We start from the raw sequence: 17,781 nt of genomic DNA, 5'->3' as shown, positions 1-17,781 counted from the left end.
TATGGCTGTTGTGAGTGTGGTGGAGTTAGTCTCAATCCAGTCGTTGCTCTTTGACTACTTCTTACCAAACATCCATGTGGCTGTGCTGTACACAATCTCTCTGATGTTATCATATCTCTCTTTGGCACCGCCGTAGGGAGGTTCTGAATCAAACGTCTTGGACAGGCCATAAGTGAATTCCTCAGCCTTGTCTTGATATGACATATTGCTCAAATCAATGCGTGGTTTACCCTCTTGCCTAGAGCTGTGTTTCATCTTTGACTGAAGCTTCATTTTCAGCAGACCAGCGAGTAGTCAGTGTCACAGTCAGCGCCGTGGAAGGTACAGGTAAGAAGCTCACCCTTCATGGCAGACCGTCTCGTAATGATCAAGTTCAGCCGGTGCCAGTGTTTGGACCGGGGATGTCTTTTAGACACGTTGTGCTGTGGCTTTGTCTGAAAGAATGAATTGGAGATGCAGAGGTCGTGGCGCTAGCACATCTCTAGGAGTCGCTGCCCGTTCTTATTCCTCTTCCCAATGCCAAACGTGCCAAGAGAGGGTGGCCAAGAGTCATGGTCGGCACCCACCCTAGCACTGAATTCGCCCAGTAATAGCAAGTTCCCTTCCTTGGGAATTTGTCGATGAGCGAGTTTAACTCGTCGTAGAACTCATCCTTGGTATATGCGTTGGCGTTTAGTATGGGAGCGTAAACGCTGATCAGGTTGACAGGCCCGGTTGTGGTGTGGATTTAGAGGGATAGCAGTCTTCCGTTTCCTTGTTGGCAGAGTTCTATCATTCTCAGCAGAGAGTTCCTGAAGGCGAATCCAACACCAAACACTCTGGCTTCGTCGGCGCTCATTCCTTGCCAGAAGAACGTGTAGTTCTTTTCTCCGAGGGACCCTGACTATGGTAGCTGTGTCTCCTGTAGTGCGGTGATGTCGACCTGGAGTTTTGCAAGTTGTTGATGAGTGAAGTATTTCGAACATCGCTGATTGCCTGGAGATCATCTGAGAGCCCAGTCAACATGATCTGAACTGTGGTGGGACGGCGCCTTATTGGCTGGGGCTGCCCAGCTTGAGGCGGGCGGTAGCTGTCCAATGAGACCTGTTGAAGCAAGCCCTTGCGTCTGACTCTACGCCAATCGAGCGGTGACTTATAGCCGGTAAACTGCTGATTCCTATGTTTTGTCGACCCTGTGAAGCGAAGCTGGAGTGTCCTCTCCAGGACGCAAGCCTGGGCAGGGTGATACGGAGAATCGGTTGTTGCCCATTCAGCTGATTCGCCCTCTCCACGCAGCTGATGGATACAAGAGAAAGGACAAGTTGATACGCCATGGCACCAGCTACGTAGCAGGAGTTGCCGTGGTGATATTGAAAACAATGCCAAGTCGCCTTAGGGACCCTGTCTCCGGATTTTCTGTAAGGGTTTACTCCCTTAGCATTTCCCATGAGAGGGTATAGTCGCAATGCAGCAAAGGTTTGAAGTCGGAGTTTACCTTGTCATAGATGGGCGACTGCCTAAGGTTAATGAGCCCCATCTGCCCGAAGCGTCTGGTTTTGAGGCACCAGATACTCGCCTGTCATTCCTTCCCCAGTCAGTTTAAACAGGTTCCGTCTGGCTTAGTTAAGCCACTCGTGAAGACATGGAGCTGGATTTGGTTGTCAGAGGCTCTAACAGACGCAAGCCATATAGGGATTTCCAAGGGAAGTGGGTGTCTTTCTCCGACATGCGCCCCTGGCGATAACAATCCTTGGAACCTGGTAAAAAATAATACCGGAAATAACTGGCTAATGTTCAGTAATGCACATCTATAAAATCACAGGGCAAAGTCATTTCCGCTTCCCTAACAGGAAAATATGAAGTTTTTATTTTTTAGGCGACTTTATCACCCACTTCGCCTGGTAGCGTGACTCCTGCGCTATATATAAATATTTGTTTTCAGATTACATCAGACGTACAATTGGCAGCCAAAGTTTTGAAGAAAGTTGCAAATTAAGGGGTCAGAAGAAGCTGAATACAAAATGCAGAGTGATCCCGGTAGTTGGGAGCCATAGAACCCGACCGTGTTATAGACCGAACCGTGTTATAAGCAACCGGGTCGGTTAGTTGAAGAAAATGATGCATGTACCTCAAACAATTTGCGGGGGAGGGGGTAGGCAATATAAGCGAACAGTAAACCGAGTGCTTCAATGGCAAAGTTACCATCTTAAATCAATGGATTTTAAATGAGAAATACCCCTGGAATGTAAACAGATAAGGCATATATAATATTTTATTTTTTTTAGAGAACCACAGATTGGTACATATACGTGTATACTGTTTATATATGTCTAATATATAGCAAGACTGCTGTTAGTAAGCATAAACAGTTTCCCTGCAAAACGGAACTTTCACAGAACAGTAAACGCGTTCAAGTCACGTTAGAAATTGAAAATATCAATAAGATTCCATTGCTTTTAAGTTTGGTACTGACTTCCTTTGAAAAATGTTTCTTCATTTTTATTGAAGTTTGTAGTCGGCCTTCATTGATGAATGGTGCATGCATTATTGAAATCGCCGCTAAAGGACAGCTTTTTTTCATTTGCTTAGTATTTCTTCATCACAATCGGTTCTTCAAAGGTAATGTTTTCTTTGAAAATTCAGCAAACTATTTGACCTGGGTACAATTTTAAAAAAGGAATTGGCCGTCGTTTGGTCGACTGTAGTCACTGTTCCTCCCTGCCTATTGAATAGACCAACAAGATGGTTTTCTTTTTTTACATTGGTGGTAGTGGAGTGATGATGCCTTCCATGCAATCATCAGAAATTTAACAAAGGGTCTACAGATGATAGAGATGCAGGTGTTCTGGTCTAAAGCTGTACCGATTAATCAGCCATAATCGGCCCGATTATTAGAACACTCAGTATAATTAGTATCGGCAGAAATAATCGGTGAAGATGTAAACAAATTTCCAAAATATAAATTCAATCATAACATTCATCTTGACATGGCTTGAATTTTAAATCAGAATTAAATGGTGGAAATTAAGTAATAAACATTTGATTTTGGGGTTAATTGAAAGAAAATATATTCTTAAAAGTATATACTTTTTAACACACTTGCTGTAAAATACCGCTGATTGTCTGCACACAGCAAATTATCAATATCATTTATGCACTCATCCCAATCACAGCAGCCAGCCAACCAATGAGGCCTCGTGCGGGTGTTGAACTTCCAGCATACATATTAGCATATAGCTAGGTAGATTAGATAGCTAGTGAAATTTCCAACTACTACAAAACTATAACTCAGTCTCACTATAGTTAATCTGTTGTTTAGTCAGTCCTGCAATGCTGCTAATCAACAAATAGCGGTTGCATGCTGAAGCAGCTGAACACTGACATACAAATATTATGCAACATGGATATTGTCATGCCAGCGACAGCAACGTTACCCCAGCTGATGAGCTTCAGTGCGCGACTCGCAGCATGGTGTGTCCATCCATCCAGCCACATGGACAACTTAGTAACTTACATGATTTAAAACACTGGTTCAAGAGCGTGAATCAATTGGATTATTAATATTGACAAGCGATTGTACACTATTAAATATACTACCGTAACCAAGCCTATGCATAATGTTGAACTCGAAACATTTAATCTGAAATTTCTTCAAAGTAAATGCAGTCGTCAAGTCTAAGGCAAATTGCACACTTTGCAAAGCATACATTTCCAAAGGTGAAATGGATTTTTTTTAAAAATATGACAGCAATTCTTATCCAGCACTTGCACTGCAAGCACATCATCGAACATGGCCTGTTTCTGGCAGATAAAAAAGAAAAGGATGCTGCACAGTTAACCTCAGCAGCTGCAGCAACACCTTGACTATTGACGCAATGCTGGACCGGAAGCAGCCATTTACATTTGATGAATGGAGAGCTATTAGTTAGCACAAAACTATTCAGAGTTCATGGCAGTAGATGTTGAACCATTTCCATTTTGAGAACATTGGATTTCAAAGTCTGATGGCCAAGGCAGAACCGCACTATAAAATTCCAAGTCAGAGTACTTTTCCACATCTTTGATACCTGACATGCATAAGGCGATACAATGCAAGGTGTGTGATTTAGTTTCTGCCCAATCTGACCTTAGTTTGACCTCTGATGCAAGGTCATCTATGGGCATAGCCTTATTGAGTCTTACGACACACTGTCTGATGGAATTCAGCAGAAACAGGTGATATTAGCAGCATCGTCTATCGATGAATCACACACAGGAGAATATTTGCCGACCAAACTGGACAAATTATGCGAGGAACACAACATTCCCAAAACTCATATTCATGCTCTTCTGCATGACGGTGGTGCAAACATGGTTAAAGCAATGTGTCTGGCTGAAATCGACAGCATCAGCTGTTTTTGCACATGCTGCAGCTTGTTGTCAGTGATAGCATTCTTTCGCAACGAGCTGTCAAAGATGTTTTGGTGATCTCGCAATTCATAGTCAGCTAGTTCCGTCACTCCATTCTGGCACAACAGCAGTTCGAAAAGCAGCAGGAAAATTTGGTGTTGCCCATAAGAATCACATCCAGGATGGCCAGACAGACTGGAAATCTACAAACAAAATGTTGGTTTCATTATATGAACAAAAACAAGTCCTGGAGGCTTACGCTCACTCTCTATGACCTGCCTAGCCTAACAGCCCAACAGTGGGTCTTGATTAAAATTGTGGTAGACATGTTAGGCCCATTTGCGGAGATTACCAAGGAGGTAACTGATAGCCAAACATCAGTATCCGTCATTCTTCCAATGCTGAAAATGCTCAGAATGTTGCTGGCTTGAGAGCATGAAGCAAGCCAATGCATTCAGACAATGCGCCATGATATGTTGACATCACTGAACACATGCTTGCTGACGTTTCCTGCAACAAGAAGATTTTCTTGGCCACCATCTTGGATCCATGATTCAAACATCACCTATTCAGCGAAGAATTAGTTGTGACCATATCGAAAGAATGGCTTAGAGCAGAATGCATCATAGTTGCATCAGCTGACAAGCAGGAGGAACCCCCGACCAAAATAAGAAAAACTGAAACTGAAACAAACGCCACTGGACTATCAACAGAACATATCTAGGATTTGTTTTGTTGCCTGTGATGAACCTGTCCATACCATCAACAAAACAACCCACATGAATGAACCAGTCATTGTTATAAAACAAATAATAATGAAATAATTGGTCTTATAATCCACATTGGCAATTTTAAAAATCGGCTATATGCGATATTGGCAAAATCAGCAAAAAGTGACAGCGGTACAGCTTTATTCTGGTCTGATGGCAGGGATTAGTACAGAAAATGTGAAGGATTTAATTCTGAGCAAATTACATCCACATATAAATGTCAGTCCATGTAAATATATTAATTATTAGCAAGGAGCTAAAAATTCGACGAAAGATAGATTATTACATAATGTCTCCTCTGGTTGATCTCCACTATCAGAAATGTCAACAAAAAAGCAGATATCTCACAACATAACAGCACTCATACTAGATATCATCATAAGTGGATCATGATATAATAATGCACAGTTAAGATGGTTTGTCAATATGAACAAAGAATTTGCTTATGTAACAATAAATACATTTCAGTGCATTTATATCAAGTTTGCGGCTTCCTTTCATGGGGACTCTAAATCTCTTCACTATAAAACAATGATAATATATACAAGTTGAAACAGCCAATAATGAAAAAGTCACCATATAATATATTTTGCCACCAATAATGAAAAAAAATCACAGCTTGCGACATTGGCAAAGAACTACACGATCTCGGAATAAACGTTTTACATGTTATTTTTCTTCTTTTCTTCATGTACAAGAAAAGCACATACAATTTCAGCTGACACATGATTGTCTTGTATTATTCATTCGCGATCTCTTCCCCAATATGATAATAAACCTTTTTTTATGATTTTTTTTAGTTTTATTTGATTTGTCCTAAAATTTTGTTTGTCCTTGTTAAATGAGTTACATTTTCTACCCATTTAATAACAATTTAATGGAACATGAAGCATTCATGTATCTTTTGTTGTTTTGTGCAAGCTGCAAATGTTACGAATTTTAAAAACAATATACTAAGCAATTATTTCACATGAAAATATTTGTAAGTTCCTAATGTAATATTTGAAGTTGTTATGAGTACACGATAAATGGACACATTTTATATACATCATAACCATAGGGATACTGCTTCTGATGCTCTTTTTATTTGATATGTAGTTGTAACAGATTGATGTAAATTATTATCCAAATAAAAGAAATCATCAGCTAATTTGTCTCACCTTTTACATGAGTTACAACAATTGCAACAATCTGACATAGTTTGAAAGGAAAACTGACAGTTTTCTTCCAACTATTATTTTATGAAGAGAGGATACTAGATCATTGATCCATAATTAATTTGAAAAATGAATGTGAAAAATTTTAAATCTGAGGTATTTGTCCCATAAGATTGGCTGTAGAACACACTGTAGCTCAGTTTCCATTCTAACAAAACATTTTTCACATACTTCACATTTAAATGTTTTTTCTCAAGCATGTGTGCTCATTTGTCACATTCCAGCGAAATAATCTATCACATACTTCACACTTAATTGGTTTTTATCAAGTATGTATCCTCATGTGCAGATTTAGAGGTTCACTGCGTCTAAACCTTTTGTCACACAGTTCGCATTTAAATGGTGTTTCTCCAGTATGTACCCTCATGTGGTCATTCAAAACTCCACTGCATCTAAACCTTTTGTCACACACTTCACACTTGAATGGTTTATCTCCAGTATGTATCCTCGTATGCATTTTCAATGACCCACTCTGGCTAAATGCTTGATCACAAACTTCACATTTGAATGGTTTTTCTCCAGTATGTATCATCATGTGCATCTTTAGAGTTCCACTCTGGTTGAATTTTTTATCACATACTTCACATTTATATGGTTTTTCACCATTGTGTGTCTTCAGGTGCAAATACAACATTCTGCTGAGTCTAAACCTTTTATGACATAATTCACACTTAAATGGTTTTTCTCCAGTATGTATCCTTATGTGTTTATTGAGATCTCCTCTCACCCTAAACATTTTCTCACATATTTCACACTTATATGGTTTTTCACCAGTATGTGTCCTCAAGTGATCATTCAAGTTTCCAATGCGACTAAACCATTTAAGACATACTTCACACTTAAATGGTTTTTCTCCAGTATGTATTCTCGTGTGCTTATTTAGATCTCCTCTCAACCTAAACATTTTCTTACATACTTCACACTTAAATGGTTTTTCACCAGTATGTGTCCTCAAATGATCATTCAAGTTTCCAATGCGACTAAACCATTTAAGACATACTTCACACTTAAATGGTTTTTCTCCAGTATGTGTTCTCATGTGGATAATTACTTCTCCACTCTCTTTGAACATTTTATCACACACTTCACACGTAAACGGTTTTTCTCCAGTATGTATCATCATGTGCCTTTTCAGAGATCCACTCTGACTAAACCTTTTATCACATACTTCACACTTAAATGGTTTTTCACCAGTATGTGTCCTCATGTGATCTTTGAAATTTCCAATGCGACTAAACTGTTTATAACATACTTCACACTTAAATGGGTTTTCTCCAGCATGCGTTCTCGTGTGGATTGTTAGATCTCCACTCTGTGTGAACATTTTATCACATACTACATACTTCAGTGGTTTTTCTCCATTGTGTATCATCGTGTGCCTATTCAATGATCCACTCTCACTGAACCTTTTATCACATACTTCACAATTAAACGGTTTTTCTCTAGCAAACTCCATTATGTGATCGTAGCACACACCTGAACCAAAATAACTGTTCTCAAAACGCAGCAGGCCTAATATCTGCGATGGGAAACAAGAGTGACCGTAACTGAAACGCTCAAAAAAGCAATGTTATGTTCGGTGGGTATGACACCATTCTGGATTGTACTTATTATTATTATTATTATTATTATTATTATTATCAATTATATTATTATTACTATTAATTTTATTATTATTATTATTATTATTATTATTATTGTCATCATGGGTTTCAAGGGTTGTCATCGCAGGGGGCGGATGTTGGAGATAAGCACCCACTTCCTTTGGAAATCTCCCAATGGCTTTCGTCTGATAGAGCCTCTGACAACCAAATCCAGCTCCAGGCCTTCGCGAGTGGCGGAACCTATTTAAACTGACTCAAAACCAGATGCTTCGGGCAGATGGGGCTCGTTAACCTTGGGAGGTCGCCCATCTAGGAGAAGGTAAACTCCGATTTCAAACCTTCGCTGCCTTGCGACTATACCCTCTCATGGGAAAGGCTAAGGGAGTAAACCCCAACAGAAAATCCGGAGACGGAGTCCCTAAGGCGACTTGGCATTGATTTCAGTGTCATCTCGGCAACTCCTGCGACGCAGCTGCTGCCATGACGTATCGGCATGTTCTTTCCCTTGGCTGTGTGGAGAGGGGGCGTCAGCTACATGGGCAACAGTTGATTCTACATATCACCCTGCCCAGGCTTGAGCACTGGAGAGGACACTCCAGCTTCGCTCCACAGCGTCGACACCACACGGGAATCAGCTGTTTACCGGTTATAAGTCAGCGCTCGATTGGCGTAGAGCCAGACACCAGGGGTTGCTTCTGACGGTGGGAGAGACCAACATGTTTCAAAGGACAGCTACCGCCCACCTCAAATTAGGCAGCCCCCCAGCCAATAAGGTGCCGTCCCGCCACAGTTTGCCTGCCTTGCTGGGTGCGTAAGGCTTGAGGTACGCGAGTACCTGACAATAACAAAATTAAAAAAAGAAGACTTCAATCCTCACGCTAGGTACCTGGAATGCCTGGACCATGCTGACTGAGATTTCAGATGATCTCCAGACAATCAGTGATTTTCGAAAGACTTCAGTTATCAACGACGAACTTGCAAGGCTCCAGGACGACATCGCCTCACTACAGGAGACACGACTACCAGATTCCGGGTCCCGCAGAGAAAAGAACAACACATTCTTCTGGTAAGTAAAGACCGCCGATGAAGCAGAGAGTTTGGTGTTGAATTCGCTGTCAGGAACACTCTGCTGGGGATGATAAAACCCTGCCAACAAAGAAATGGAAGACTGATATCCCTCCGCCTCCACACCACAAACGGACCTGTCAACCTGATCAGCGTTTATGCTCCCACAGTAAGATCCTCCACAGACACCAAGGGTAAGTTTTACAATGAGTTAAGCTCGCTCATCGACAAAATTCCCAAGGAAGGGAACTTGATTTTGCTGGACGACTTCAATGCTAGGGTGGGTGCCGACCATGGCTCTTGGCCCTCCTGTCTTGGCAAGTTTGGCGTTGGGAAGATGAATGAGAATGGGCAGCGCCTTATAGAGATGTACTCGTACCACGACCTCAGCATCACCAATTCATTCTTTCAGCACAAAGTGTCTTGGAGGCATCCCCGGTCTAAACGCTGGCACCAGCTTCTTACCTGTACCTTCCACAGTGCTGATTGCGACACCGACCACTCGCTGGTGTGCTGCAAAATGAACCTTCATCCGAAGAAGATCCACTGCTCTAGGCAAGAGGGTCAACCACGCATTTGTTTGAGCAAAACATCATATCAAGACATTTGATTCAGAACAACCGCCCCCTCCCCCCCCCCAACGGCAGTGCCAAAAAAGATGGGATCACATCAGAGAGACTGTATACAGCACAGCCACACGGAAGTTTGGTAAGAAGCAATCAAAGAACAATGACTGGTTTGAGACTAACTCTGCCACACTCATGCCAGCCATAGAAGAGCGTCTCAGTGCTCACCTGCAATACAAGCGATCCCCCTGCCAGAAGACACTACAAGCACACAGGTCTACCAGAAGCAAAGTGCAGAGATTAGCACGGCAGTGTGCCAATGAATACTGACTTCAGCTCTGTCAGAGCATCCAGTCAGCAGCAGATATTGGAAACATCAGAGGCATGTACGATGACATAGAAAGCAATGGGTCCCACGAAGAAACTGACAGCACCACTGAAGTATGCCACAGGTGATACCATCCACAACAAGGGCAAGCAGATGGAGCGTTGGGTGGAATACTACTCCGAACTGTACTCCAAAGTGAACCACGTGACCAATGATGCCCTCAACGCCATTGAAAACCTCCCTCTCATGGCCGAACTGGACGAGAAACCTACCGTAGACGAACTAAAAAATGCCTTAGAGAAACTGTCCCTAGGTAAAGCCCCAGGGAAGGATGACATCACAGCAGAACTCATCAAGTGCGGCTGTAGCGGGCTGCTCACACACCTGCACGACTTCCTCTGCCAGTGCTGGGACGAGGGTGCAGTGCCTCAGGAAATGAGAGACGCTAACATCATAACCCTGTACAAGAACAAGGGCGACAGAAGCGACTGCAACAACTACAGGGGCATATCACTTCTGAGCATCGTGTGTAAAGTTTTCGCACGCGTCGTCCTGAACAGACTGCAGACGCTTGCTGACAGAGTTTACCCAGAGTGGCAATGCGGGTTCCGCACAGAGAGGTCCACAATCGACATGATCTTTTCTGTCAGGCAACTGCAGGAAAAATGCAGAGAACAACACAGACCCCTCTTCCTGGCCTTTATAGACCTCACCAAGGCATTCGATCTGGTCAGCAGAGACGGACTCTTCACAATTCTGGCGAAAATTGGTTGCCCTCCAAAGCCGCTTCGCATGATCCAGTCCTTCCACGATGACATGAAAGGCACTGTGCAGTACAATGGCTCAACATCCGGCCTCTTTGACATCCGCAGTGGAGTTAAACAGGGCTGTGTCCTTGCCCCCACGCTCTTCGGCATCTTCTTCGTAGTCCTTCTTAAGCACGCCTTTGGGACGTCCACAGAAGGGATTTACCTGCACATGCGATCAGACGGCAGACTGTTCAACCTGGCACGACTGAAGGAAAAGAGCAAAGTGCGTGAAGTAACCATCAGGGACATGCTCTTCGCAGACGGTGCTGCTCTAGCAACCCACACAGAAGCTGAGCGTTAGCGCCTGATGGCCCGCTTTGCTAAAGCATTCGATGTGTTTGGGTTAACCATAAGCCTAAAGAAAACAGACGTGATTGTTCAGGACGCGGACCCCCAAGCATCATCATCAACAACTACGAACTTGAGGTGGTGAGTTAGTTCATGTACCTCGGTTCTACCACCTCCAACAACCTCTCCCTCGATGCTGAGCTCAACAAGCGGATCGGAAAGGCATCAACAACTCTCTCCAGGTTGTCGCAGAGAGTGTGGAACAAAAGCATGCTGACCCTGAACACTAAGATCACCGTGTACCGTGCATGCGTGCTAAGCACTCTCATGTACACCAGTGAAACCTGGACTCTGTACGCCTCACAAGAGAAAAGACTGAGCGTCTTTCACATGCGATGCCTCCGACGCATACTCGGGATCACCTGGAGCGATCGAGTAACAAACAACGAGGTGCTCGAGCGTGCCAAGATTCTCAGCATGATCACCCTCCTCCGCCAACGTCGCATCAGATGGCTGGGCCATGTACGTCGGATGGATGACGGACGGATCCCCAAAGACATTCTTTATTCGTAACTCGCCTCTAGCAAAATGTCGATCGGATGGCCACATCTCCGCTTCAAGGATATCTGCAAGCACGACATGAAAGCCCTTGATATCGATGTCAACACCTGGGAAGAGCTCGCTCTAGACAGATCAAGCTGGCGACATGCTCTGATCACTAGTCTGAAAGACGGAGAGGACAAACTACGTTTGCTAGCTGATGAAAGACTATCGCAGAGGAAGAAGAAGCAGCTCCAACCAACACCAGACACAACCTTCAAGTGCAGAAAGTGCAGCAGGGACTGCCACTCCCGCATTGGACTACATAGACACAGCAGACGCTGCACAACCACCAAACGGGACATCTCTCATGGGCGCAGTTCCATCGTCTCTCGAGACTAACGGATGCCAACTAACATCATCATCATCGTTGCTGTTATTGTTCTTGTCAAAATGATGACGTTGATGATGATGATGATGATGTCCATGCTTCTGATTAAAATAAAGTATTATCGTTGTTAAATTATTGAGAAACCTGGAGAGGTTACTACTGATGTAGGACTTGTCATCATATTTAAGAACATCGTATTTGACATTTCAGACAAAATAACCATTAATTATCTATTGATATGCCTTAATGGAATTGAAGGTTTTCTGATGACCTTACTCAAATAGTAATAAGTTACATAATTCAGTTATCTTTTTTGTGTCTTGCATTATAGTAGAATGTGACCATCATCTTGGTCCTTATCTAGTCCTACACGTAAAACATAGCACATGGCACACGTTGATTTTGTTTAGGTGCTATGTCTTACCATCCAAATAACGGCCTTGTATAGCGTGTTCCGATGTCGTTGACATCTGAATGAGTAATTATGTCCACACTCTTCCACTAATTTATGTGTAATTAATATACTTACTGTGCTGTCTTTATCCTGGCGGAATCAAAATATGATACTAGCAAATAGACGCATTGTCACGTTCCGTTGACATACATTAGAATTTGTTGCAATGCGACAGTAGTCGAGGTATGCCGAAGAAAGTTCGAGTAGGTACATGTTGGGGATACGTTTCTTGAACGAAGGGAACCGTTGCTTACAGTTCCAATAGGCATAATATATTTTTTTTATTCGTTTCGTTAAAGAACAATGTTTAAACTTAACCCGATTTCGGCATTCCCGGCTTTCATCGCTTTCCAACCAACTGAAATGTAGGCGAACGAAACTTGAAAATAGGTCCATTTCTTTTGTGAGAATTTGAGTTTATTAGAGAAAAGATATCAGAGTAAGTAAAGTCTGACTAAAGCAAAATGACTTTACTTTGTAGAAAAGCTACGTTATTTTAGTTGTTGGTTGTTTGAAATATTCCTGAAAATTTGACTTCGTAACGATGTTAGTCGACATCAAAACACGCTACAAAGCGCCGTTAGTTAGGTTGAAAGACCTTGACGCTCACAACATAAATATCAGCGTCAGGTCTTAAATGTAGGACTAGGTCCTTACTATACTCAACATGGGCCGCAACAACTGGTGTAGTGGTACTTTATTGCTTCGTTTTATTTTTCCGGGGATATATTATTTTATTTCTTAGGTGACTATCATCATGGTCTTTACATGTAAAATGTTACCAATTGAAAAGGGCCGACCCAAAAAGGCCCATTTATATATAAATTACCAATCACTAGTATCATAAATGTAACTAATACGTAATATCAAATCACTGTTATAGCAAAAGGTGACTATCATCATGGTATTTACATGTATAACGGTACCAATTGAATAAACCCAGGTGGGTAGAGCTTAAGGTGCAGGGAACATTTTATTTAGAAATAACCAACAAAACTAGCTGTAAAAAATTGGTGCACTATGTAAGAGTTATACTTTCTGTTAGGCTTTAAAAAAATGTTGAGCCTCTTGACAACATGAAGATTATGTTATTTCATATCAAGATAATTTTTTGTATTTTTTAAGATTTTTTATTTTCAAATGTGGTACACATGGCTGAAAATGTGTATGTTGTGACTAGATAACTTTTACTCCTGTCTAGTTCAAGTAGAGTTATCTCTCTTAGATGCAATGGAGTACCTGGTTTTGTCCTTGTCGAATTGACAATCTAATAGTGTTCTCTGTGACAGTGTGTGATATACATGCTGAGGTAGGATAGAAAGTATATTTATTCTCAAAACATTAGCATTGAGGTATATTAAAAAAACTTTTGGTACTGTGATACATAAAGGGAAGAACAGCCTCACGGTGTATCCATAGAAACACATACATGTGGGCGGCATTTATGAACTGTACTAGTTTGATGTAGGAAACCAAATAGATGGTGAACAGTTTTGGTCAAATATTGAAAGTCTTTTTAAAAATAAAATGTGTAAAATCTTCAGAAAATAGCACAATGTTGCCTTGGATGGGGACTTTTGATAACAATAACTATGACAGATATAGACTTGTTTTGCCTGATGCCTTTATGTCTGTGTTTTCAGCACCTATATTGGAATACATGCATCAAAATAAGAAATGTAAACATAATATAGTTGATTTTGGCCAACTATTGAATATTTTACCTGAAAAGATGAAAAATCACGTGTACAGAAAGAAATATATTGCTCTTGTAAGGCAAAACATGATCCAAGATAGAGGACACTCTGAGTACACTTGTTGATATATCACTTGTATCAGATAGAATATTCTGGCATGAGTAATTTTAGGTAATTTATTAAAGATATGGTATTCCTTCCCACTTTGATTTTAATTGTCATGCTCTAATTGTCCAATTTTATTTACACTTTCCTGCCTTGAAATTGTTCATGCAGTTTGTGTAGATAAGTTATTTTGCATTCCCTTTTGTTCTCCTTGCGGGGCTCAGTTTCGATAAATCTTCGATTGTTATTCTTTCAATAGTGTTTTTAATGAAACTTTGTATTTTAAACCGACAATATTTTAAACCGTGCTCTTTTTATTCAAATAACTAATTTTAGTTATTTTATTATTTATTACCTGGAATTACTTGTCAATAAAAAAATCACATGCAAGAGATACATAAATGTTACGTTTGAATTATATTGCGAGCAAATTTATGTTGTTATCGGGTTTAACGCCAATTTTCAGCACAAGCTAGAGTGTACATGGCGGCAAGTGTAAATAGTTGAGGAAGAAGATGGGAAAACTCCCGGAAGAACCACCGACCCATACAAATAAAATGAAGTGAATAATTGCCACTGAAAGTTATGCATAATCAAATTCTAAAATGTTAAACCATTACTGAAATAGTAAATGTTGAACGCCTACGGGATCTGTATGATCGTTAATTTAGATTTGCTAAATGTGAAGAAAAAGACTGCTTGAAGATGAAGTAAATTGTATTTGCCATATACTATAAATAGGTTACATTTGTATGACTTTTACTAGATATGCTATTTAATAAGTGCAAATCTTTTCTAAATAGAATCCTTAATAAATTATCTAACGTTATGAATGATCAACGTGTTAGCCATATTGGATATTAGATTGGACCTATGTTCATTTAGAACCGAGTACATGTCACAAGAAATATTTTAGTGAAAACACCATCTCAGGTTGATCATCCATTCAGAAGGAGTAGCGATAACAATCTTTCCAACATGGCGAATGTGCCGGCCCTGTTTTAAACATCAGATCGGCCCCATTGTTCTTTCCGACAACCCAGTCACCATAAAGAGTCTTTAATGACGAGTTTCAAGTGTATTATCAGTAACAGTAATAATATCACGCCACGTCAAATGTTGCTTATCTAGTGTGACATATACGGTCCAGGTTTCACCACCTTAGAAAAGGGAGATGAGGACATCCGCTTTATAGATCTTGATCTTTGTGTGGATCAGACTTCCTTTTTGCTGTAGGACTTTGACACGACCTCTTCCTAGGGCTTGGCTTGCTTTCCGGATCATGCCTGTGATTTCTTTGTCCAGATACCTAACTGAAACATTGTGTTATCAAGGTATGTAAAGCTAACCACGTTATTTAGCTGCATCCCCTCAGTCTAGATCGTGGGTTGTGTTGGGATTGTGTAAGAAGCTGGCTGAAGTAGCACCTCTCTTGTATCTAGATTTATTATCGGACCAAACAACCCGGATGCGTGAAAGAACTTATTCACATGGTATGTAGGTGGTTTTCTCTGTGTGCCATAACTGAACAGTCATCTGTAAACAGAGCTTCGAGAAGTAGCCTTTCCAGCTTTTATGTTCTTGCAGAGAGCCGACATAAGTCAATCAGGTAACCATCAAGGCGATGACTTAATGATGTAGACTCAAATGTGTTGTTCCTTCACTGCGCGTACTTGTGTAAAGAATAGGTTGAACAAAAAAGTTGCATACACACAGCCATGCTTCAATCCGGTCGAGGCGTCAAAGTGCTCTGAGTAGTCCATTTTGGCTAAGATCCCGCCTGTTACGTCGTCAGTGAACAACTGAATAAGGGAGGTAAATTGTCTGGGACAGCCACGTTTTCCAAGTACAAACCACAAGACGTCTCTCGAGCAGCTCCATGTGCCTAATTACAGTCAATCATGAATATCGGATGGCAAACAAAGGGGGCTCAACTTAGAAGTCTTCAGCAGGGCATGTGTTCCAAGCGTTAAGGCACGGTTTCTGAAAGCCCAGCTAAGATGGTCTGATCACGTCATTCGGATGGAGGCGACTAAAATAGCGAGACAGATCTTCTATGGTTAGCTTGAGCAGGGAAAGCGGAAAGAGGACGCTCCAGGAAAAGGTTTAGAGACAACTTTAATTGTAACTGGAAATGGTGCGAAATCCAACCCAGCGAGCTGGAAGCGTCGTCCATGGACCTGTCTACCTGGAGCGCGGTTATTGCAAAGGCTTTCGAACTAGTGAGATGACCTCCACCAACGCACCACAGACACGAGAGAAAAATGGCACATCGCAGCATTACAGACCATTACGTATATAGACTTCACATGCCCAACCTGTAACATTCTGTGTGCATCCAGCTTTGGGCTCACGAGCCATATGGAGAGTCATCGTGGGCTGCACAATTAGCGTCCTCATCGGACGCGATTGAAAACCAAAGAAGAAGTAATCCATTTAAGAGGAATCAGTGACATTTTCTACCATGTGATACACCATATTATTCAAATACTACCATTTTGATTTTATTGAGAATAAAAATGATTGTACAATAAAAATTTCATTTCATAAACATTCCTAGAAATTTCAGTCTTTTGAATCCCATCAATCATGTTACCAATAAGTTATACTATATGAACATGTTGGGATTTAGACGATGTTGTTAACATCGATGACGTAAGTTTCCTTATTCCACATTACACGGACATGAATGGAAAAGGACCTGAAATTGTATAAAGCAATGAAGATCTTGCAATGTCATTTGTTGAGATAGCTCTATGCGAGACGGACCTCTTATATTCATCAATGTCTTTGAACAAGAACATTTGATTCCAGGCACATATTCTACATGGAAACTTATAACAATGAACAGACTTAGTTCGATAGTTTTATGTATATTCTGTCGTTATAACCTTTGTGTGGGACATAAGGAGTAGTACTTATTTTAATGTACATGTGCTTAGTGTCAATATCATAATCTACATTCATTTGTTTCGACCTCAAGAAGTGCAGTGATACGCTGTTATACGGATGTTGTTAGTTCTGAGCGTGGATTTAGCTCTTTAACCATACAAGTGCATGTACCCTATATAGGAATCATATCTTTTGCGTTATTATTGAAAAGTAAAAATGCTAAATCACTATTCTGAAGGAACAGAAGGAACAAAACGACATAGATTAGGACATTTTGTGTAGTTACAGACTAGTCTCCATGTTAATTATTTTGTTGTGTACAAAATATAAATTTGGAAGCAAAATTCGAAATATCTTCGCAAAGGTATTGCCATTTGCAAGATAATGTCTCTAAATGTTTCTAATTATATTGAAGAAGTTATCATTGATAATGTAAAAGGCTGTATTCTACGCATTGTCGTTAAAATATTTAAGAAACCAAATACAAAACGAAAAATAACAAGGAAAAAATCGTTAATTTGTTTGTGGATAATGAAACCTTTTACTTTACTATTACTTCTGAGATACGAGTGAGAGATTTATCTATGAATTGTAAATATTCTGCAACCAGTGGTGTCGAATCAAGGTGAAGATGGTTTCAGGAACCTTGCGATACGAAATGTAACTATCTTCAATGTTGCATCGAGT

General features: G+C 40.8%; 1 protein-coding gene across 1 annotated transcript in view; it reads right to left on the bottom strand.

The window, feature by feature from the left end:
* Positions 1–5,242: 5,242 nt before the first annotated feature.
* Positions 5,243–17,781, bottom strand: part of LOC149783751 (uncharacterized) — a 63,579-nt gene continuing 51,040 nt past the window's right edge. Inside the window, exon 7 of the mRNA XM_089932899.1 lies at positions 5,243–7,902. Coding sequence (XP_089789025.1) covers positions 6,621–7,902 — 1,282 coding nt within the window. The 3' untranslated portion in view covers positions 5,243–6,620. The remainder of the gene's footprint in view (positions 7,903–17,781) is intronic.

This window comes from Sinohyriopsis cumingii, chromosome 14 (assembly GCF_028554795.1).
Source record: "Sinohyriopsis cumingii isolate HCF-2022 chromosome 14, ASM2855479v2, whole genome shotgun sequence".
Taxonomy (NCBI): domain Eukaryota; kingdom Metazoa; phylum Mollusca; class Bivalvia; order Unionida; family Unionidae; genus Sinohyriopsis; species Sinohyriopsis cumingii.
The sequence above is the reverse complement of the archived record's forward strand: the minus strand, read 5'-3'. Positions and strand labels throughout refer to the sequence as shown.